This window comes from Erigeron canadensis, chromosome 7, assembly GCF_010389155.1.
Source record: "Erigeron canadensis isolate Cc75 chromosome 7, C_canadensis_v1, whole genome shotgun sequence".
Lineage (NCBI taxonomy): Eukaryota > Viridiplantae > Streptophyta > Magnoliopsida > Asterales > Asteraceae > Erigeron > Erigeron canadensis.
The window spans coordinates 2,630,469-2,655,547 of NC_057767.1; the positions used below are offsets into that span (position 1 = coordinate 2,630,469).

A 25,079-nucleotide genomic window follows, 5' to 3' on the forward strand; every position below is an offset into this window, starting at 1 on the left:
TCCAAAGTCTTTCTTTAGATTTTTATCCAAATTTTTATCCACGTCTTTTTTTTTAGACGGCAAATGTTAGATTATTCACGTCTTTATTTAGATTTTTTTCCAAATTTTTATCCACGTCTTTTTATTTTAGATGGCAAATGTTAGATTATTCTTCTTTCTTTTGAACGGCAAGTGTTAGCTGGCAAATTTAACTTGAAAGCACAAAGGAAGCTACAAAGATGAAAGATTGACATTCATAGTCAAAAAGGTCACCATGTGCCAATAAAATAATATTACAAAAAATAAAAATAAAAATGGTAATGTAGATACCGAAGTTACCATAAAACAACAAAAGTCTTTAAGCCCAAAATCCGAAATACAGCCCCAATAAATCCAAACACCACCAATTTACCACAATAAAAATAACATCAGCCACAGTCCCGTCAATTCTCATTAGTCAACTGTACTGAGTACTGACTTCATCATAATCAGTCAGTCAGCGTCAAGATATCAGGCTTCATAAGCCTATCATTTTTTTTTTTTCTATATTTATTGATTTTATTTTTCATGGAAACAAAATGCAAAGAAATTATGTGATAAACTACGAGTATACATCATTTCCGCTCGGGACCCAAGGAATTTGAGGGGAAGGGAATGATTTTTTATTTTTTATTTTTTTCTCGTCATGTTTAAGTTGATAGAAAGTTTTAGATTTTATAAAATCTTTGACCCCTTAAAAGAGAGCAAATTAAGGGACGTAAAATCTTTGAAAGTGCCTGACTTCATGTCTTCATCATGCATGTTAACCCAAAACCAAATCCCAAAATGATAAACATCAAAATATCAAATAAATCAATCAGTAGTTAACAACAAATGCCCATTTTATTTGAAATTTATAGACCAACAGGAGACAAAAGTGGACTAATTAAACATACGTACATGACACACCAAGTCATTACATACATAAATACATCCACTTATCTCGACCCAACAACATAACAAAAGGGAGCCATAAAAAACTATCCCTCAAATATAAAATCAGGTTCGTTATCATAACGAACCTGATAAACAACAAACTTTAAAACTTTGACACAAATGCAAGACACAAATACACAAAACAACAAAACAATAAATTAAGTATGACTCCTACGAGTCTCCCTAACAGTGGTACGGGTGGTACCAGTACTACCTGTACCAGTCTCCTCGGTTGTACCACCACCCATTCCCAAAGTACTTTTCACCGCTTCCGTGGCGCCCTGCGCCATACCCTTCACCGCCTCTCCAGTCTTTTGCAACACCCCACCAGTTTTTTCTTTTCCAGCCTGCGCAGTCTCTTTAGTAGACTGCGCCATATCTGAAGCCTTTTCTTTGGTGGCTTGACCCATTTGGGATGCTTTATCCTTCATTTCTCCAGCTTTTTCGGACATGTAGCTTCCGGTCTGGTCTTTCGACTCCATGGTCTTGTCCCACGCCGAACCGGCAGCTCCAGATGTCTTGTCTTTGCCTTGTTGTGCTTTGTCTCGAATGTTGTCGAACACCTGTCCGGTTTTCTCCTCGGCTTGTCCTTTGACTTCTCCGGCCTTGTATGCTTTGTTTTGTGATGCCATTTTTTGGTAAATTGGAACAGAAAAGAGTTTTTTTTTTCTTAAGTGTTTTAAAAGTTTATGATATATTTGAATAATGATGATTTGCTTTGTTGGAGAGGTGCATTGGGTTTGTAAGATTATATAGAGATGTATGGGTGTTTAGAAGCAATGACACGTGTAATGACGGTGCGACGCGTGTCATGGTTACGTGCACTTTTATTATATTTTGTTATTGTTACATGACCTATACTCGGTTCATTTCGGTCTTGAAAAAAAATCTTTTGTGCATGTGCAATATGCATGAGCATCTTATCCATTATCTCTTAGTTTATTTATTTCTAGATTTTTTGTGTTTTCTTTATTTTACCATAATTTGTTTCGTTGAAACTGTACGTGTGGGACTTATAATTTTTACAATGTTATTTACATGGTGTGAGTTCTTTCGCAAGGTCATTACATATATATACATGTCGGTATACGTATATATATATATGACTTTCTGTATTTTGTTTTTTTTTCTCATTGCATCACAAAAGTGCATCGTGTTATAGAAAAAATAAATTATATGACCGGCCTTTAACAAGTATCATCGGCACAGTATAGCAGGGCATCAAAAATTAATGGGCACCAAATTTTTATAAGATACGTTTAATAAATATAAAGATTACTCTAAGTTTAATAAATTGGTGTGAGTGTCTTAATGTAGTCAAAGCCCAATTCTAGCTAGTCAAAGTCCAATATATTTATTTACACAAACCGTAAAAGTATTGAAATCAAACATATATTCATTTACTTAATTTGATTAATTTCTTTTTTATTATTATTAATTCCTATTAATTAACTATTGAAAATGATTTATTATTCTGGTTCTAAGAACTAGAAAAATGACACTATTTAAAGCATAAATTATGATGTATTTAACAATTAGTTAAAGAGTTTTGATAAGTTTTTTTTGTTTCACGACATTATTGGCATAGTTAATTTGATGCTCTGATAAAAAGTAGTGATACAATCCATTTAGCGAAACATAATAAACCCACTTTTACTTGTTGTATACATGACTAACGTTAGTTGTACAATAATATCGATCACTACCTTTTATATAGCAATTCTGGATAGGCATTATAGATTTATATCTCAAAGCCCTCAAGAAGTTAACACTGCATTCTCTAGTTTTGAATAAAAAAAAAATAGAGGTTAAAAATAGAAATAATAAGAAAGGGTAAATAAGTATACATATAAAACGCATTCTCAAGTTAAAAAGGAAACTAACTATGTTCTTGAGTTATATTTTAAAAGAAAAGAATTAAAATGATAAGATGAGATGAGAAGAGAATAGATAAAATCCTTCCAAATCATCTCAAAAATAAGAGGAAGATTTTTAAAACAAAAACAATTAAATAAGTCTTTCAAATCATATTACTTCATTTCCTTTCCATCATTAAAAAAAAAACTCAAAAACTCAACTTATATAAAAATCATTTGGAATCTTTTCTTTTCTCCAGTAAGAAAAACTTAAGAACACATAGTAAAGAAAGGGAAAGAAAATAAAATGTTAAATACATTCTCAAGTTGAAATGATAAGAAAGAAAAGAAAAATATATGTAATTTTACAATTATATCCTTCACATAAAAGTTAATTAAAAATAAATAAATTGTACATATTTTTTCTTCTAATCAAGAAAAAAACTACATGTGGTGAAATATGGTGGTCCAATAAGACGAAGGTAAGTGACAACTTAGGCAACATGTTGTATTGTATTCCATCCGAATCCAGCCATTTTGGGCGGAAAACTTTGAGACAAAAAATGACCAAGTTTTCCATTCCTTTCAAATCTTTTCTTTTATTAAAGAAACTTAAGAATGCAAGATAGCAAATTATCCATTCCCTTTCCTTTCTTTTCTATCATAAATAAAACTCAAAAATATAGTGTAAGAGTCAAGGTCATGACTCATGGAAGAACCGAAAAAGTCAAGACTGGAATATTGGGCCATGGTATTATATTTAATCCTATCTTATAAAGCATTTTATTTTATTTTTAAATCTTAATTAAGTAAATGAATTACTTAAATTATATTTTTTCTTTATTCATTAATTTAAACATCTCTACATAATATACCCATAATACCCTTAAATTTCAACCACTCGTTTTTTTCTTACTTCTTAAATCTCAATCACTCATTTTTTTCACTCTCATTCATAAATCATTTTATTTATTTAATTCATTCAAAATCTTTTATCTCAAAAACCGTATATCGATAAATTATAAAAAATTGTATGGGTGTTTTTAAAATTTTATGCTCTTTTATTAGAGATGTCATTCGATATACTTTCGATGAATTTTTAAATCCGAAGGCGGAGCCCGTATCGCTAAAGCATTTGGCTATCATACTATGTGACTTGACCTATCACCCCCACCATCTCAACGTCGCACGCGCGGACACTATCTCTCTTATATTTAAATGTGATGGGCTCTAGAGTAAGAAGAGGTTTTGGGCTTAAGCGAAATGGTGTGTCATGTATCACGGATTACGGATTCACGGAGTATGCATGTCAAGTTTAGTTATTGATAATAATAATAATAATAATGATAATGATAATGATAATAATTTAGTTATGTTTTACTAGTTATGTTTCAGATATCGAAAAAAAAAAGATTTTTTTTCGACAACTTGAAAAGTCAAGTTTAAGGATCCTCTTGTACTAGTGTTTAAACTATGTTGTAGTGTACTTCTCCATGGCTATCTTCATAATATTTTGTATATTCTTTTATTTCTACTTAAAAAAATGTTAAAAAAACATAACCCTTTCACCAAATATTATGTTGAAAATGTTTGAGATTTTGAAGAATAAATTGAGCTCCGGGGGTGCACTACATTCCCATATTAAGAATTTGGAAAAACACAAAGCTTTTTCATTCATATTTATGATATTTAGTTACTTTTAAATCATTTTTCTTGTCCATTTTTTTATTATTTACTTAAGAACATCCAAACCCAAAACTTATAGGACATCAAAATGATGGCCACTTAAGAAAAATTAATAAAATTAACAACCAAAAGTATCAGGACTTTAAACCAAAAAATACACTCGTCATACATGTAAGCCATGTAGTGTCAATCATATTTGTTTCTTTTTTCACATTTGAAGGTCATAAAAGTAAATAACACCTACAAGTAAGGATTTACGGTTATTGACCAAGTCATTTCCCTCCAATTTAAATAATCAATTTTTTTTTCCATTTTATAAAAAAGAATAACCACCCAGTAACTTACCAACACCCCAGTGGTATTTAGGTAACCAGACAGTAATCCTTCCCTCTCAAACTCTCTTTTGATTTCATACCTTAAAAAAAAAATCCAAATGATTTTAAAATAATTTTGTGTTCTTAAGTTTTTTTTAAAAAATGAAAGAGAAATGAAAGAATAGGAAGTGGATTAATAATCTAATTGATTTTAATCTCTAAATATTCCTCCCACTTTTAGGATGATTTGAAAGGATTTAATATCTTTTAATCCAATCTCATCATTTTTTTTTTCCTTTTAATAAGGAACTCAAGAACATAGCATAAATGATCTCATTAAACAATATTCATTAACATCCTTTTTGTAATTATTATCTGTTAGTAATATTTATTTTTTTACTTAATCAACCATTAATCACTACTTAATGACTTTCAGTTGAATTTACAATAATCATGCTTTATATATTTTGTTGCAGATTAGTTTGTCTACTAACAATTAACTAAGTTAATTCTCATTAACTAACAGTTAACTAAGTTAATTAATCACTAGCGACCGATCCACGAAGTTAGGGACTACATGGAAGGGAAAACTCACCAATTTAACCGTTACAGAAGGCACGACGTTAGATTGGAGGTAAAAACTCGCCTACTTAGACTCAAAACCCTGGTCCATGATCCAAGCATCATTACAGGACTTCGGAGTGCCGCTGAGGTTTAAACCCATTAGCATTAGACAATATTGATTAACATCCTTTTTATTTTATACGAGTAGTTATTATATATTGATAATATTTATTATTTTACTTAATTAACCATTAATCACTACTTAATGACTTTCAGTTTAATTTACAATAATCTTGCTTATATATTTTCGCTGCAGATTAATTGTCACCTACTAATAATTAACTAACTTAATCATCATTATTCTTCATTATTCTCTCAATGCCTCTTCACTTCTACACTAATTGGCCAAATCATGATTCCGGCTACACCTCAAGTTTCCAGCCACCTTCACCGGAACTCTTAAATCTTCATGAAGACTTCACCGTTTACGATACTGAAATCAACAAACTTTTCGAATCGAACTTGTCATTCCCGGGGTATCTTCCATCTCCGGTTACACCCACCGGACATGTCATCAAACTGTCGCCGGAAAATCAAGATTTTCAAAGTTACACCTTTAACTATCAAAATCCTTACTACAACTTCCCATGTGATCAATTCTTTCCGGCGAAGTACACAATGCCGGTGACCCAACTGGCGGAAAACCACCAAAGTGGTGGCTATGGTGGTTATAATGTTTCAGCATGGCCTAAAAGTACATTTTTATATGATCAAGAAATTAATAATAATAATAATAATAATAATAATAATAATAATAATAATAATAATAATAATAATAAAAATAATAAGAAACAAAATGTTGTGGGAAGAAATGGTGGTGGGAGAATTTCGGCACAGAGTATGGCGGCGAGGGTGCGGCGGAGGAAGATAAGTGAGAAGACATCGGAGCTCGGAAAGTTGATTCCCGGCGGACGTAAAATGAACACGGCGGAGATGTTTCGAGCCGCTTTTAAGTATATTAAGTTCTTACAGGCTCAAATTGGTGTTCTCAAATTTATGGCTTCACTTCCGGTATGTATTAATAGTAATTCATGATTATGCATAATTGCATACACAAACATGTGTAATGTCTATATCTATCCATTATATTATGATTAGCTATATCACTATGGGAAATGATAAATCTATATCAATTTTTTTTTGTTATCTACAACAAACGTATATATTATACTGCACAGTGTATAACTATATAAAGCGTACATTGTTGTAGATAGCAAAAATTTGTTGTAAATTTATCACTCCCCATATCACTATACGTATATGTTTGTATATAATTTCTTGCACATTGAGCATGAAAACTTAATTAGGTATATATATATATGTGATTAGCATAATTTAGTTAATCAATATATTTATTATTATAGGTAGGTAATGTATATGAACAATAACCACCAAAAAATAATATATTAAGCAAAGTAGTGATATTATCTATTTTAGTAAAAATGTTAGTAAACAATTTTTTTTTAATTGGGGGATAACAATTTAAAGTATATATTTGTTTATAAAATTGTTTTAAATTTGTATATTATTATTCGCTAATTAATATTTATGTAGCTCGATTAATTACATTTCAACTCTATTCCTGTTTAAATAATTAAATTAACACCCCATGACATAACGGTTAAAACTCGTATCATGGAATCTCGCCTGGTTAGGTTATGTACACGTGAGTTAAAAAAACTCGCTTCTGCCGGTTAAACTAAATAGAGAAAACGTTATCTTTTTACAATATTTATTATGTAAATTGTTTTTTATTTAGGGGTACAATCAAATAAGAACAACCTTAAAATAAGAACACGGTGAGAATACTTAAAAACTACATTTTGATGCATTAAAAGTTCATAAAACTAACATAGTGCATAACTAGTTATCATTATTTTAGTGTTTAACAACATATTGATCCGTCAAAATCGAAAAAATCACATTTTTGTTGGATGCATCATTTTGATGAATATGCATCCAAGATGGACACAAAACATGATTTTTCTCGATTCTGATAGACCAATGTGTTGTTAAACACTGATAATTAGTTATACACTATGTTAGTTTTATGGACTTTTAATGCATCAAAATGATGTTTTTAAGTGTTCTCACCATTCTTAATTTAAGAGTGTTCTTACCGGAGTTTTACTCTTTTGATATATACCTAAAATGTGCCAAATGGAGTAATACACTTGCTATAATTTTATTTTTGATATTTACATTAGTCATTGAATGGCGAAAATATATTAACAGACTACATTAGTCATTGAATGTGATTAGAGGTGGTTGCTAGCTTGGGGCAGTTTTGATATTGGAAATTGTATGAGAGAAACAAAAAATGGAAAAGTGTAAAAAGTCTAAAATTGTATGCAGGAAAGTGAAGAAGTTTTGAATAATGGAGAAATGAAAGCATTGGTAACATGTCCATTGATGCAAGAAAAGTTGTACAAAGCAGAGAATTGCATTGGACCCGAACAGTTTGCGGAAATCCTAAAAAATGGTCATTAACGGTTTTTTGGGCAATCATTTGCCTTTTTTGATTATTTTAGTTTTGTTTATATTACCCTCCTAATTTTGCTAATTATGTTTCTAACCTAATTAGTAGTTTGATTAGGTAGTTTCCTAGCTATTTTGCAAGTGAGTTTAGGTTAATCATTCCCCAATTTTTGTGGGTATGTTGGATCATGATTATTTCCTTAATCTTGGCATTGTGTAAGCTGAATTAAGTGTGAAAACAAGGAATTTTCAACTTAAATTTTGTTTAGTATAGAATATTATTCATTATGAATTAAGGTGTGGTTTCATCAAAAATTTACTTTCACTCATACACCAGTTACACTTTTTCAAGCCAAACATCATGACAAATTATATAGTACTTAATCGATCCAAATTCAATATTAAGAAAATAGTTATAAATATGAAAACGTTAAATGAAGCATTTAAAGATTTATTTAATGTACACAAAAAAAACTATATCTCCTTATATCAAAAGTCCATTTTTAAATTTTATGGTAAATATATATTTATATTTATTTAATATATTTTAATGCACGTTCTAAACCCGAATGAATATATCCATATTCCATATGATAATAATTTGATTATGTTGTGCAATATTTTATAACCTTATTTTATGTGAACTTATGGTTCTATCTTAAACATTATTAAACTCGTTAACCGGTAGAGTCTTGATAAAGCATATTAGGGTAAAAATTCTTTCAAATTAGGAGTAACTTTACCTTTCAATTTACTCCTAAATCTTCGCCCATTATATCATCACATTCTGAAAAAAAAAAAGAAAAAAAAGTTATAAGAATGAGATACATTATCATCATATGACCATCATACTTTTTATTGTGAAAAACATGTGATGTAACACTCACTACCTTTTACTATCACTCTAACTACTTAATCCAATATTTGAATTTGATATGTATATAAGTATATAACGTCTTTTGGAATTTTTTCTAATCATAGACTTATGGGTCATGATTCATAATCAATAAATAATACTTTACATAAAAATAATTTTCAACTAAAAATATTTATATCAACAATTCATATACAATTTCATTTTCCAAAATCTCATACTTTTCAAACAAAGTTTAGATTGTATTAATTAATTACATCTTTTTTGATTGTACTCATAGAAACCAGATTATTGTTTTAATTATCCTAGTAATTAAAGGGTAGCTAAACGTAAAATTACCTTAATCTTCTCCTAATCCTCAGGGGATCAGTTATACTAATTGACCCATTCCCACGCGTTTTTTATATTCGTTAACCACCCCAAAGTAGTTAATAAGTAATTAGTACTAGTGTGTATCGATCTCTATCTCATGTTTCTATATAAGCAGCAAAGGTCCACTTTCATTCAACAACAACAATAGCTCTTCCATTTCTTTTTCTTTCACATTCATACATACATATAGATATAGATTCTTTAAATCTCAATGGCTGCTCTTAGCTTCCACTCCAACTGGCCAACACCTTCTACATTCCATCGCCGTAACACCGCGATCGTCCCTCCGCCACCACCACCCGACTTCCTGCCTCCATTCCATGACAACTACCATCATTTCTCAACTTTCAACAATAATGCCTTCACTTCTAACCACCTCTCTTTTCATAACTCAACAAATTTTCCGACACTTTCATCATCATCATTTTATAACAATAATAATGATGCATTCTCTCCATTGACAAATCTTGCTCAAGATCAATTTTATTCAAATAATCCACTCTTTGTCCCTAATAATGTATTTGATCATCATCAAGAAATCTTGCCAATGAATATTCCTATGGAATATCAAACACACCCACAATACAATTCATATGATTCATATTCTTCTTTTTTTCGTGATCAAGATTTGTGTCCAATGGACCAAATACTGCAGCCCGAATTGCCACAATTGCCCGAAATTTATAATTTTGGTAATGTGTGTAACGACATTATGGGTGATAATGTTAAACCGAAAAAGGAAAATAACAATAATGGTAATGGTGGAAAGGAGAGGATATCGGCGCAAAGTATGGCAGCAAGAGTGAGGAGAAGGAAGATAAGTGAGAAGACATCAGAGCTAGGAAAGCTCGTTCCCGGTGGTCATAAAATGACCACGGCCGAAATGTTTCAAGCCGCTTATAAATACATCAAATTCTTGCAAGCCCAAGTTGGTGTTTTGCAACTCATGTCATCCTCTCCGGTATATATATTATATCATACACTTATAAATTTTCCTTTTTTTTTAATTAACTGAATACATATTAGAGGAAAAAAAAAAGTTCCAAATATTGTAAGATTTCGACCAAAATGTTTGGACAAATTTGTTTTAAGGCCCTAGAATGCTTAATTTTTGTATAACTACACAAATATTCATGCTCTATATAAATGAAATTTGAGAGAGAAAGTCGGTCCCTTCTTTTTATTACTAATTTTTGTATGTTGTGCAGGAACTTGGCGAGGAACTTCAAGCTTTCATAACGTCCCCCGCCGTGCAAGAGAAGTTATACACCGAGGAGAAGTGCATTGTATCCCAAACACTTGCCAGGACCATAGCCGATGATGCTCAAGTAATCTAGAAAAATTATCTACAAATAAATTATGATTATTATGATATCTTAATTTAACAGTTAATTGATTAGTTTTTGGTTTCTTCAGATTGATTGGTAGTTTAGTATCATTGTTGATTAGATGATGTTGTGAATTATTGTATTTATCACAGTTTTTGTATTGACAAATATGTGATGTAATACTTTGTTCTAACAAGTTTACTTAATCGATTGATAGCTTTTTTTCACCATTTGATTATATATTGATCATCTTATGTTCTCAACTTCTCATTTATTTATATTTTGATTTGATTAATTTTGTTGTTTTTGCACAATTGCACTGCTATCATAGTTAAATAATTGGTTCGGTTATAGTAATCGATGAACTGGGCTAACCATAAGAGTAACAGTAGCATGTAGGCTTCAAAATAAAACCCAATAATAGATATTTTTCATTGTAAAGCCCAATAAATTGACATTATTCATTGTATTGAAATTGAACAGTCGAACAGATAACATCAAGATGTTCTATATTATTATCTACACAACCGTCTAAATAAGATAGCATGTTACTCGTATAATAAAACATTTTATATTATTAATCTTATATAATATCATGCTATTTTTACCTTAAAGGTTAAAAAAAAATGTTTGATATTTAACCAAAAAAGTTTGCTAAATGACTATGGTTAAGAGGTGCACAAAAAAACCAGTTAACCTAACTGACCCGTTCAGAAATCGGTTAACCTAACGGGTTACTAACCAATTATTACTGTACCGGTTGTAGGTTATTATAAACCGTAGGTTAGTAACCGATCATGGCTTTCAAAACAAGAACCGGTTAACCGATAACCCGTTTTCTTTAAGTAAAATTAACCTATAACCAGTTAACCTATATATTATTAATAATATTTAAAGAAAATGTTACAAAGAGTCCCTGTGTTTGTCATATTCGCATTTTGCCCCCTGTATTTTTTTTCGTTGCAAATGGTCCCTGGATTTTTCATTTTCGTTGCCAACAGTCCCTGACACTAACTTATGTTGATTTTGGCCGTTAAAATGCTTCACATGCGAACCATGTAAGGGTATAATCGTCTTTTCAATAAACACAGGGACTATATGTGATAAAACAATTTTTTATTTAAGAATATAATATATATATATATATATATCTGTGTCAATGTGTGTATGTGTGTTAGATCCCTTCAAGTCTTCAACAACTTCCCCCACAAACATTCCTCCATTCCCAAACACAATTCTCTAGATCTTCTACAAGAATTTCATTTGATTTTTCACTAACTCCAATCTAAAAGATACAACTTTATGTGTAAGTATACATATCAGTATACATATATGGAAGAAAACACGATTCATCCATCAATCTATAACTCAATCATCTATCCGTTCTAAATATATATACATGTATTTGTTTATATATTGCTCTGTTTCTATCTATTATCTTTATAGGATGGGATCCTATATTCTCTCAAAAACCCACCAGCCATGAAACTCAACGTCGCCGCCCACTATATTCTCTCGCCAGAAATGACAAATATCCCTCGATCTAGTTATCCCTTGCCATAAAACACAATTTCGCCGGAAAAAGCTCCTTTGAGAAAAGTCTCACCAGCCTCTTTGCTTTAAGCCGCTTCTGCCGCCGGCCATCGGAAAACCCATCCATTGGAAAAAAGCTTCTTTTCTTCTTTCCTTTTTTTCCGTTCGTTTTTATATGTGTGGGTTGATAATTTAGATATGAATAACTCAATGTCAAAAGTCAAATACAGGATTTGGGAGATGTCAATTGGCTTCGAAGTTCAGAATTTTTGTCAATTGATAGTTTATGTCAAAGTTTTTTTTCTTTCAAATTAAGTATTCTCTATGCATATTTATATGGTGATTGAATATACATACATGTCATTTTTTTCTGTTGGAATCAAGTTTAGGATTTGTATTGTTTATTACATATAGACATATGTAATATATGGATACATATATTAGAATGTATGTACAAAATTGAATTGGAATGAGAGATCTGGGGAAAAGAAAACATGTTTGGCCAGATTGTGTTGATTGTGGTGGTGGTTAGTAGAAGGAAGAATGAGGAAGGAGAAGGGTGTTTCTTTTATGTGAACGGACAATAATACCCTTACTAACGGCCTTAAATTAACGGATGTTAGTGTTAGGGAGCGCTGGCAACGAAAATGGAAAATCCAGGGACCATTTGTAATGAAAAAAAACACCGGGGGCAAAATGCGAATATCACAAACCACATGGACCATTTGTGACATTTTCTTTAATATTTATATATATCCTGTAAGTGTAAACATCAATAAAGTGAAACCCCATCGTTAATATCTCTGTAGTGGGTTTATTAACCAAATAATCAATGGAAAATAAGTTTTGAACTAATATATACATTCAATCATATTACACACATCATCATGTATCTACACATCACACACACACATACCTGTAAACCCATCGTCGGAAAATCACCATCATCGGAAACCCATCGTCGCTGCCTCTCTTTTTCTTGATTTCACCGGAAAATCACCATCATCTATCAAGTAACCGATGACGATGTATCGACATATCTAACACAAACCAACACCGGCCGGAAAAACACACACACGCCACTCACCGGATGACGATGACTGTGGGTTTCTTCTTTCTTTCTTTTCCTTTTCTGGTTAGATGACGATGACGATGACTATGGGTAATCAAGTAACCGATGACGATGTACTTTCTTTCTTTTCCTTTCTCTTTCTGCTTCTTCTTTCTAGCTGTGATCTTTTTTCTTTTGGTTGTGGTTGCGTTTGGTGGGTAGATATTTATTTGGTGTCTAGCCGGTTAAAAAAAAAATCAAATAGGTTAACCGGTATCGGTTAATCGGTTATTATTAACCGGAACCGATTACACCGGTTAAGGTTTTTCCAAACACAAACCGGTTATTAACCGGTATAGGTTAACCAAAACCGGTTACTTTTTTTTTTTTAAAAAAACCAATTTCGGTTATCATATATAAATAATCTAACTGGTTAACCAATTGTTGCACCTCTATGGTTAACTAGTAGACTAGGTTTGTTTTTTTTTTAAGTTGAATTTCGCTTGAAACTTCGTGTCGCGATTCGATAGCGAGATGTCTTGCATACGCTGTTTTAATCGGGTCCGCGCTAGAGAGCTCACTCGAAGTAGAATTGCCTATTTCAAATACCCAACTAGGAGAAAACTCTGTCTTCTCAGACTTGAACCTATATATACCTCCAAATTACTACACCAACTCATCATTGATAACTAGTAGACTATTAGTAAGTAGTAACATATTGTACATAATACTCAAATATTACTTTTATAGATGATTATATTTATGTTGTATAGTTTAATGTGTTTCTATCTTTTATTAAATGAAAATTTTGTACTCAACGACATCACAACATTATATCTCATAGCTAGGGATGGCAACGGGCCGGGTATGGGCCGGGTTTAAGTAATCCCAGACCCGGACCCGATTAAAATCCACCGACCCAGACCCGGACCCGACGGATCCCCGTTTAATTACTAACTGTCGGGTAACGGGTTTCCCTGCGGGTAATCAGGTATTTGTTATTATTATTATTATTTTCAAAATAAAGATTGGTCTAAACATTTGGATGATGCAAAATGTTACTGGGTGACTTCGGAGCAAACTTAATAAATGTATTACTTTCTCCGTCCCAATTTAAATGTTCAATTTTGACTTTTGAAGTCTCTTATTCGTAACTTTGACCGTAAACTGTTTCGTGTGTGTTATATAATAATTGATGTAAAATATATGAATAGATTGAGCTTTACATGTACTTTTCATTGATATAACTTTCATTAAGTATCATATTATACAAATAAAAATACTTACGGTCAAAGTAAGAGTGGAAAGACTTAGCAAGTCAAATTTTGACATTTAAATTGGGACGGAGATAGTATGATTTATGAACTTCTGGTTACAGTGTAACATCGACTTCGATAAGGAAAAAAATGCTAAGCTAAAATATTTGTATGTGATTTCTGAGGGGCTGAAGTATTGAATTTGATATTTTGATGATTCTAACTAATTGTATTTGGAGAACCATTAAGAAATATGCTTTAAGATGTAAACATACTATTATTATGTAATTAATATAAACGAGTCGGATATACGGGTCGGGTATGCGGGTTTTCAATCAAAACCATACCCAAACCCGGACCCAGTTAGAGTATTAAAACAATCCCCATACCCGGACCCGAACCCAGACCAAAATTGTCGGGTTTCGGATTTACCCATTAGCTGGTTCATTTGCCATCCCTACTCAGAGTTTTAATTTCAAATAAAAAAAAAACAAACTTTACTCTTATTTCAACCCGAAAAATATTTTGTTCAAGTCCAAATTTTAACCCAAAATCTTACTCTCCCTCCCATGTATCAATCATCTGTTTGTTTTTTACTTTTTACCGAAAAAGCCCTGAATTGCGGATACCAAACCAAAATTCTGAAAAAAAATTTAAAAAAATAGAAAGTCCTACCTTGTACGGTACAACTCAAATATGCACTAAATAAATTTAACAAAAACTTCTGAAACTTCTCAAAAAAAATAAAATAAATTGGGGAAAGCTTTTTATACTTTTAGGGCTAACATAAAACACGAACATTCAATCAAAAACAATAACAAATTAAAAAAAAAAAAATGGAAGAAATAACAGAAGGAATGAACAACATCTCAATTAAAACAACAAACAACAACAATGATTCTTCTTCATACAGAAAAAACAGAATCCAAGTTTCTAATACCAAAAAACCCCTCTTTTTCTATGTCAATCTCGCCAAGGTATCATTATTAATTTTTTTCATTATCTCAAATTTTTACATGCTTTTAATTTATTTATTTATTTATTTATTTATTGATTTTGATTTTTGTGTGGTGTTTTTACTTTTTTTTTTCTTTTCTTTTAGAGATACATGCAACAGCATAATGAAGTCGAACTTTCAGCTCTTGGAATGGGTATTCTTATCTCTCTTTTTTTTTTTTACTATTTTATATATATATATATAGTTTGAATTTTTGGATCAGATTGGGGGTTAATTAAGGATTGTATCATGATACTATACTATTATATATTTATTATTGTGTGTATATATATATATATATGTATGTATGTGTGTATATATATTGAGGATTGTGTATACATACTTTATGGAGGAGTGTGAGAAATTAGAGTCAACGCGAATTAATCTAGACGGTTAAAAAAAATACCCGTTAACTTAACAAAATATGACCCTAGTACATTGCGATATAAGCTTATCGGCACTTGCAAATAAGGTTGCCTGAAAGTGTAATTAGAACGACTTTTAACGCCGCCATGTATGTTAAGAATTAGTACGTTCGCCAAAGTGAGACAAATTGAAAAGGGGTTAGTCGTAGGTAAATAATACTTTGAATAACTATCATTTTTTTTGTTCTTTGTAGAATAAAGTTCGGCTTGTTGAGATAAAGTGTATGTCTGGATAAATGTACTCGTATAGATTAAGCAATATTGTTGTTTGTTGTATGTGTTGAGTGGACGCCGGACGGTGTGTTGAAAGTTATTGTTTTATAGTTAAGTCACTCTTTATGGGTTAAGTATAAAACAAACAAACCCTTGTGAGTTACTTCATTAAGATATTATGTCATTATTAAGTCAATTAAGTTGAATGAATCTCCAGCTCAATCATTTGTTTGTGTATAACTATACATGTAAAAGTTGGTTTTATTAATGGTTTGCTTTTCACGTTATCATACATACATGTTTTGAAAAATCTTGACAGTGTGTTATTATTTTCATATAGTGTTACCTTTTGTTTTTTTAGGTTTCAGTATTTTGTTGTAAACATAAAACACGCGCTATCAGAAACAATTTTTATTAATGGTTCAACCGTTTGGTCTACTGGTATTTGAAGGGACCCATCAACTAATAGGTCAATTAAATTAACAGTTCAGCTCTTTGGTCTATTGGCATTAGAAGTGACCCATTAACTAATAGGTCCCTGAGTATGGTCTCATTAAGGACAAATGTATGAATATCTGTGTAGAATAGTAACCACAAATAATCTGAATGCATACATGTGTATATAAGTATATTATCATATATTACGTCCCAGGTGGGCTATAATTGGAGATACCATTTTTCTGTTACAGAAGTTCCTATGAAATGGGAAAATGTGCCTTTTAAAAGAAAAATGAAGTAAATGGTATTTATCAGAAAACTCATCTGGGAACTCACCCTCATTTGCTTACAGTAATAATACAGAGTTAAAACACATTTTTTCAAGCTTCAAATATGCACCCTCATGATTTTTCTGCCAACGGAAAAAAATTCGATTGTTCATCGTAAGGTGTGTATTTTCCCCTTCAGTATAATTTATTTTGCGGAATTTTTTTACCATATATATTTTTCAAGTTAAACCCTTCGATAATGATTTTCTGGCTCTCGGCTCTCCCCTTGTACTAAGTTACTGGCCTCCAAATAGATCCAAACTAGCATGTGTTTATGAGGGAATAGATACCACATGCATCCATGACATTGCACTCTATTGTGAAGATTTGGTAGCATGTGGAAATTGATATATTAAATTCTAGAGGTGATGAAAGATTAAACCTTTAAATTTTAGAGGTAATGAAACTATGAAAGATTATGGAAGCAATTGGGAATTGATTTTGTGTGCATATGTGACATTGTTCTCTATTGTGAAGAGTTGGTAGCATATAACTGTTGTGGTCACTCCTATGAAATGAGCAATATTTCCCTGAACATTACCTGCGTAAGAATTACAAATTTTTTTCATGCCTGACGATATGTATCTCATGCAGCAATTGCAACCGTTGTCACGGTGGCTGAAATCTTGAAGAACAATGGCTTCGCTGTTGAGAAGAGTGAGTCATTCTGTTTATGGATATAAAGTTTATCACTTGAAACGTATTACGTATATTTAACGCTCTTGATATCTCTATGTGCAGAAATAATGACGTCAACTGTAGAAATGAATGGAGAATCTAGGGGAAGGCCAGTTCAAAAGGCCAAGGTAAGTTTTTATTCTGATATTCTGTATATACTTGTTTAGCTTGCATCTATCATTCCTTCACATAGGTATGCTTTCAAGTCAATTGCATGTAGTTGTTGAAGATACATGTCATGTTTAACTGTGTAGAAATAAACATTGCTTATTAACGAATCGATTTGTGTTGTATTTTTTTTTTTTTTTTTCAAACGGGTCAAATGGGCTGAAAGTTTTCAAAAGTTAATCTTAAGTTCATGCAACCTCTAAATCCGCTTTATACTTGATAGTAGTACTAATACAGTAGAAAGTAGAAACTGATAAGACTTTTTGCTACCATTTCATTGTGCATAGAAATATAGAATCACTTGTAGAAGTAGAAAACTGGTTGTTGTCAACCTACCTGGCACAGTGGTAAGTTGGCCCGTTTGGCCTGAACTATATATTACACCTATTAGACCACCCGCTTATTTGGGACCTCTATAGTCTATTCATAGTAATCTACTTTTCCACTTTTGACAGATTGAAATCGTGTTGGGGAAAACTGAAAATTTTGACGAGTTGATGGCTGCTGCACAAGAGGAGAGGGAATTGGGATATGCGGAGGAGCAGAGTTGAAGAGGAAAGTTTCTGCTACATTGGGTTAGTAGGCGAGTTATTAATATTCAGTGTTAGATGTTCAATTTATCGATTGGTCTGTTTGAGATGCATGGTAGCATTAAGATTTGTTTTCCTTGCCTTGAGTTACTTGAGACTATTTTCCATTGTTGTTCCTGGTTGAAACTCTTTAAAACTTGCTCAATGTTGAGTACATAAAGTTTATTTCATTCTTATGTGAAACTATTTCATGCGTACATGGCATATAAAATTTTAGGTTCAAAAATTTGAAACATACCAATACAAATGGAATTGTTTAAAATCATAACTGCGGCTGACGATAAGAGTAACACAATTCATTAGAAAAGTAATTGCAATGTAGTAAATAGACACACTCTTGTAGTCTTGTTATTTTATGATACCAGAAAAGAACATTGACAAAATGACTCTTGACTTAACCATGAAATCACTCCTATACCACCGAGTCTAAATGTTTCAACATTAAACCACGAAGTTAAGAGATTGTGAAATTCATGTAAGAATCTTGAAGTAGAATCAATGGCAGATATGATTGGTACTACTGAGAACTAGAATTCTATGGTAGACTTTTATTAAACAGTTGTTCCTTGATAAAAATAATCATTTTTTTCCTCAACCCTAAACATTAAGAAGATGCTTATAAAAACCGAAAATGAACCACAGCCGCTTTTACTCTTGCAATGAATTCCTTGTGTTTACCAAAAACTAAATTAACATAAAGTCGGTGATTTATCACTGAATATCAATCGTTGAAAACATTTTCTGAAATTCCTCGTCTCATTTTCCTATCCCTTCATGCCAAGGAGCTTTCATGTACCTTGGCACCTTGCGATCTTATTTATTTATTTACGTCTGTGTCACATGAGTTTTGATGTACGCAGGTTAGGCATTTAACCATTCTAAGACTTTTATTTTGAGACCATTTTTAAACAACTATACCACATATTTGAAGGGATGTTAGGTGGAAATATTATATATTTTTTTCTAACATTTTTTTTTTTTTTTTAACGGCTAAATCTACTTCTATTCTAAATCTAATACTCCAATTAATACACCAATTGCTCCCTGTGGAGCTTGAATAGATGAAGACGTTAGATAGTTGAACATTTGCATAACCAGTAAATATGAACATACATACATGCATGGTAGATGACCAAACAATTGTCTCCATTAAACCATCTTACAACAACCATAAAAATAATGTAAATGGAGGTTAAAGGGATATGAGGAAGGATTTTACCCATTAAATCTCTGTTTGTATGTTACATATCTCTCACTACTTGAATAAAACACACATATATACACATTGTCCATCATTGTACTAAGACTCGCCACCTGAATTTATTTTGAATTGTATTCCGAATGTACAATTGAGTAATGCTAAAATCAATCTTAGTTATTTACCTTGTTTGGCAAAACTTGTTAGTAACATCTTTGTTTTTGAAAGGTACTTGTTGTAACATCAAATAATTGAATTTTACTCCTTTTTTTTTCTTTTTTTTTTAAAGGTTTTTCATTCCTTTTCGAAGTAGTCAAACACAATTGATTGATTTTTTTTTAAGTTAGAGAGAGCAATTGATTGATTATCTTTTTTTCGAAAAGTTGAATTCCGCTTTTGAAAATTCGTGTCGTGATTTGACAGTTGAAGGTCTAGTATACGTTGTCTTAACCGGGTCCGCGTTAGAAAGCTTTCTCGAAGTAGAAATGTCTACTTCAAATACCTGCGGGAAGAAAATCTCTTACTAATTCGCCCAAAGGCACGGCGATTAATAGGGGTAAACTCTGTCCTTCAGACTTGAACCTGATCAAGCCCTTATAAAGTAATTTTTTATGTCAATCTCAATGTTTGAACACAAAACATTTTGAATGAACGATGTCTTTTCAACCACTGAGTTAATAATCAAACGCAATAATTGATTATATAATATTAGGAAAAAGACTAGTTTGGTCAAGTTATGCGGTCCATTTTCTATGTTTCTACTATGCATTTTAATGTGCTCCATTTCTATGCTTTCATTATTCGTTTTAATGTGCTCCATTTTCTATGCTTTTATTGTTGATGACATGACTTTTATATATGTGCTACATATATTATCTAGAATGAAATAGAAAAAAGAAAAAAAACTTAGGACATAATATCATTTAGCTTCATAATAATTATTGAATTCTTGCGAATGAATTGTTGGCCAATTGGTAAAGTCTTAAACCTTGATGAAATTTATTAGACTTCGAATCCCACTTTTTACATTATGGGGGTGGATTATTAGGGGAGTTTTCGAGAGCCTTTGATTTCATTTCAGACATGCGTGATTCGAGTCACGTTATACCCAATTGGAAGTCATTAACAAATTTCAGTCTGTCTAAATCAATAATAATCAAAAGGAAAAAGAAAAAAAATATATACTTATAAATTGTCTAAATAACAGTTAAATATTATAGTTTCAACTATTACTGAATGAAAAACGATTGATAATAGTTAACAAACGATTTTAAGTGCCCTTTTCTTATTTCCCAATTAATTCACTGACATTCAGACTAAGAAAAAAAATTAAAAATTGCACAAAATTTTTAATAAAAAATTGTATATCTTTTAAACTTATTTTTTAGAGTTAAATGTACGGATCGCCCGTGTGGTTTACACACAACATCACCTTTGGTCCCTATCAGCCGTCGTCCTTTACATACGAATAAGGGTAAAAGTTAGTCATTTAAGATGACGTCTGTTTGCTGGATTCCATCAATCCTCACACGTGATCTTCACATAACGTCTTTTTACTCATCTAAAGGACTAAACTTGATATTCTTTTTTCTTTACTTTCTTCTTTCCTCCTCTTTCTTCATATAAAATACAATCACCTTTATATATGAGAAAAATGATCAGACTTTATCTAACCTTAAGTACTGCCACTTTAAAAAAAATTCTAAGTTAAACCTTTGGATTTGATAAACATACATAGCACATTAGCACCCCTGAATTTTACATAATCTCCCCCATGTTTTACCTAAGATAAGTACTGCATGTTTTACCTAACCTCTCCCTATATATATATATATATATATATATACATGAAATCACAAACCCAGAAAAATAATATCTATCATGTAATTCAAAATCAAGAAAATAAAGGTTCGATGTTTCACTAGATCTATTTGATCTATTCACTATTCACTTTTCTTGGTTAATGTTTTTTGAACAAAATAATGCTAAGAAAGTTTCTAACTCCAATGATCTTTCTTTTTTCTTTTATAATTTTTAATTTGATAAGATACAAATATACGGCCCCTCAAGTTGATACCCCAACTTGACTCAAGTTGGGGAGATTTTTGCCCTCAGATAAAAATCAAAGGTCAAGATTCAAAGATGATATTTAATCATAACCCTTAATTTTCATTTAAGGGCTAAGATTTTTTCAACTTAACCCTTCAAATTAAAAGTAACTTTGAGGAGTTCTCCGCCCCAAATATACAATGAGTACGAGGCTATGTGTTGGTGCTATTACATGTCAATTCTACCCACTTGCCTACATTCCAACTCCAATAATTCAATGCTCTTTATATCGATTGATCTTGACATCATGAAATAGCAAAACGAACAAGTGTATAATCTTTTGCATATGTGTCTTCTATAGAAATATATATATATTATATATATATATGGGGATGGTAATATAAGGCTATCGGGTATCTAAGCTTAGGTGTGGAACACTCACATATTGTTTTTTTAATCCATAAAAATCATGGGGGCTCATGCATTTATTCATTAAACAATAAATAGTAAAATATTAGTATGTGAGGAGTTCCACACCTAAGCTTAGATGTCGGACATCCTTATATTCCATTTTCCATATATATATATATATAAGAAATTTCACACCTAAGCTTAGGTAACTAACAACTTTATATTCTCATCCTCATATATATGGGAAAAAGTGAATATAAGGTTATCCGACACCTAAGCTTAGGTGTGGAACCCCTCACATACAAATTTTTAAATATTTCTTGATTAATGAATAAATGTTTGTGCTCGGATGAATTTTATGGATTAAAAAAACAATATTTGAGTGTTCCACACTTAAGCTTAGGTACCTAACAGTCTTATATTATCATCCCCGTATATATATATATATATATATAATATCACCAAAACAAACTACACGCGTCCTCAGGGGAGTGGTAGGGTTCTAGTGTTAATCAACGACCAAAGTGGTGGTGGGCAGCGGTGGCTCTACGGCGGCAGAAACATCTTTAAGGATTTCTTTTTCTTTTTCGATTGAAACACTATTCAAATCTTTTTCGATTGCCAACCTGAATATCATCTGGGGTACCCCACTGTTAATCGTTCCTTCAGTGTTCTGTTGGTGGCCGACCATCAGAGTAGTGGTGGCCAGCGGCGGCTGAACGACGGTAGCCTGAATTCGAGGGTTTTCATGGGTATTCTTGGATGTATCTTTTCCAATGGTTGTCTAAAACAAATTTTAGATCAGGGTATTTGTGGTTGTAGTATGTATACTTTGTATACAGAGATATAGATTAATATGGAAATGGTGGACATGAAGATGATAGATGATTTTGGATCTTGATTAAGTTGGAAATGGATGGATATAAAGATGTTGAAGAAGAAGAAAGAAAGATAAAAAATATCAAGTTTGGTCTTTTAGACGTGAAAAAGACCTTATTACCCTCACGTGTAAGTCACGTGAAGGGTTTAACGGAATACAGAAAACGTCCGTCAAGTTAAAGGACGAAACTTGACCCTTATCCGCCTGTAAATGACGATGTCTGATAATATGAAAGCACAAAGACGAAAAGTGATGTTGTGTGTAAACTAAATAGACAATCCCAACATTTAACTCTATTTTTTTTTTAGCACATAACAAGATCAAATGACCCCCAATTCACACGTGCGAACCAACTTACCCCCAATTCACACGTGCGAACCAACTTATTCCATATAGATATCCTCAGTTTTTTTATTTAATTTATGCGATATTATAACAAGAATAACATTTTAGTTTTGGAAGTTTTTATTCGCATCATAATTTTTGATCAATATACCATAATGTACAGATTTTTGCAGTTGACTGTACAAACCAATGATGTACGGTTGTGGTAAATTTATAAAAAAAATGTGATACCGATATCATTTCCCTTTGTAAAATTATGTAATATTTTCACTTAACATCCCTAAAAATATTTTCTCTTACATTACTCCCTTAATTTTAATGATTAAATTATACTATCAATCCTTTATCTTTTAAAATATCCCCATTAACTCTTTACATCAATTACTTTTACATCTAATATCTACAACACTTGGCGTCTCATCTATCACCAACAGTTGCCCCCACCACCACATTGCGCTGTTGTAACATTAAGTTGAAATATAATAGAGTAATACTCTACCTAAATTTTGACTTTCATATCTATAAAAATCTTTACCACCTATTAAATTTTAACTTAAGCTTAAATATTTTTTTCAAATTAAATTTCCTTGAAAACAACTTTCTCTTAAATTCGCTTGAATTATCAAGGATCAAATCAATAGCATGCTAAATCAATAATATCTAAATTCGAGTGAATTGTATTCCATAAATCACAGGGGATGTTTGGTTCAGCAATTTATTAGAATTTAATGGGAAAAAAAAGTTACAATATCCCATGTTAATCTAATATGAGAATAAAATTACTTCTCATTATAGCTCAGTGGTTGAGCACCAGCTTTACATGCTGGAGGTCTTAAGTTCGAGACTTGAAAAGGACATTTGAGGGAATTTCACAATAAAATCCTCCAGTGAAGCAAGTTTGAGTCCTGCAGAGGTGGCAGGGTTTTATCCCAATTAAATGTCGTGTCTTCGGGCGGTTTAGTTGGGAGTTTCTCCTCCTACTAGGTATTGATGGTGAGGGGACTCTCTAGCGTGGATCCAGTTAAAACAACGTAAGCTAGATCCCATGTTGCTAGCAAATAATCCACACCGTTAAAAAAAATCTAATATGAAAAAATATTAAATTCCTTTTTTATCAAATACCATTAAATTCTTTAAATCAAACGATAGTCTGTTAAGTTTATAAAGTAAATGAATAACCAACCCTCTCGAATGATTTTACTACAAAAATTTGCCTAATAAGAGTTGTTAAATTCATTTTTTTTCAAAAAAAAAAAAAAATTAAAAAAGTACTTGTGTACAGGGACGATCTGCAAAAAAACAAAAAGCGTGATTTTTTCGATTTTGACGAATCAATGTGTTGTTAAACACTTAAATAATGATAATTAGTTTTGCACTATCTCAGTTTTATAAACTTTTAATGCATCAAAATGTAGTTTTTAAGTGTTACCATTTGTTCTCATTTTAATCTGGTTCTCATTTGATAGCTACCTTATATATATATATATATATATATTACACTTTTCATCCCTGAAGTTGACATGTTTTTCACTTTTCATCCCTAAAGTTTAAAAATTACAATTTTGACCCTAAAGTTGGCCAATTTTTTCAATAACCGTCCTTCACCAAACGTCGTTAAGTTTCAGCCGTTAAGTAGGTCACGTGCAAAACACGTGAGGGACTGAAAGTGCAAAAAATTACAAGTTCAGGGACGAAAAATGAAAATTACTTTTCTGTTGTCGGAAAACTTCATCTTCTCCGGCTGATTGGCCGGAAAATTCGCCGGAAAACTTGAAATGTCGATATCTCACTCGTTTCTTCGAATTAGACCATGAAACCACCACCAAACTTCTCAAAATTCATTTCCGCATGAATCCTAACAATTAAAAGATAAATGACCATGATACTTACCACATGTATATATATATATATAGTTACGATATATATATGACTTCCATGTTGATAAATTAGCATCAATCATACAGTACTATCTATGACTTCCATGTTGATATCTCTACTGATGTACATAACATTTCACAAGGTCCTAAGCATT

At 31.6% G+C, this 25,079-nt stretch overlaps 4 protein-coding genes across 4 annotated transcripts; 3 read left to right on the forward strand and 1 right to left on the reverse strand.

Moving 5' to 3' along the window:
- Positions 1 to 972: 972 nt before the first annotated feature.
- LOC122608664 (late embryogenesis abundant protein Dc3-like) lies at positions 973 to 1,661 on the reverse strand. The gene has a single exon (XM_043781754.1). It carries the CDS (start codon positions 1,584 to 1,586, stop codon positions 1,113 to 1,115), a length of 474 nt encoding a protein of 157 aa, XP_043637689.1. The 5' UTR covers positions 1,587 to 1,661; the 3' UTR covers positions 973 to 1,112.
- A 4,613-nt stretch (positions 1,662 to 6,274) lies between these two features.
- LOC122607205 (transcription factor bHLH52-like) lies at positions 6,275 to 7,924 on the forward strand. Its single transcript, XM_043780133.1, has 2 exons — positions 6,275 to 6,445; positions 7,790 to 7,924. The coding sequence occupies exons 1-2, from the start codon at positions 6,275 to 6,277 to the stop codon at positions 7,922 to 7,924; spliced, it is 306 nt and encodes a 101-aa protein (XP_043636068.1).
- A 1,445-nt stretch (positions 7,925 to 9,369) lies between these two features.
- LOC122607211 (transcription factor bHLH52-like) lies at positions 9,370 to 10,586 on the forward strand. Its single transcript, XM_043780141.1, has 3 exons — positions 9,370 to 10,119; positions 10,379 to 10,486; positions 10,575 to 10,586. The coding sequence occupies exons 1-3, from the start codon at positions 9,370 to 9,372 to the stop codon at positions 10,584 to 10,586; spliced, it is 870 nt and encodes a 289-aa protein (XP_043636076.1).
- A 4,486-nt stretch (positions 10,587 to 15,072) lies between these two features.
- On the forward strand, positions 15,073 to 18,347 carry LOC122607514 (uncharacterized protein At2g34160-like). The gene is made up of 5 exons (XM_043780503.1): positions 15,073 to 15,303; positions 15,429 to 15,477; positions 17,323 to 17,385; positions 17,470 to 17,534; positions 18,030 to 18,347. Exons 1-5 carry the CDS (start codon positions 15,163 to 15,165, stop codon positions 18,123 to 18,125), a joined length of 414 nt encoding a protein of 137 aa, XP_043636438.1. The 5' UTR covers positions 15,073 to 15,162; the 3' UTR covers positions 18,126 to 18,347.
- The last annotated feature ends 6,732 nt before the right edge of the window (positions 18,348 to 25,079 follow it).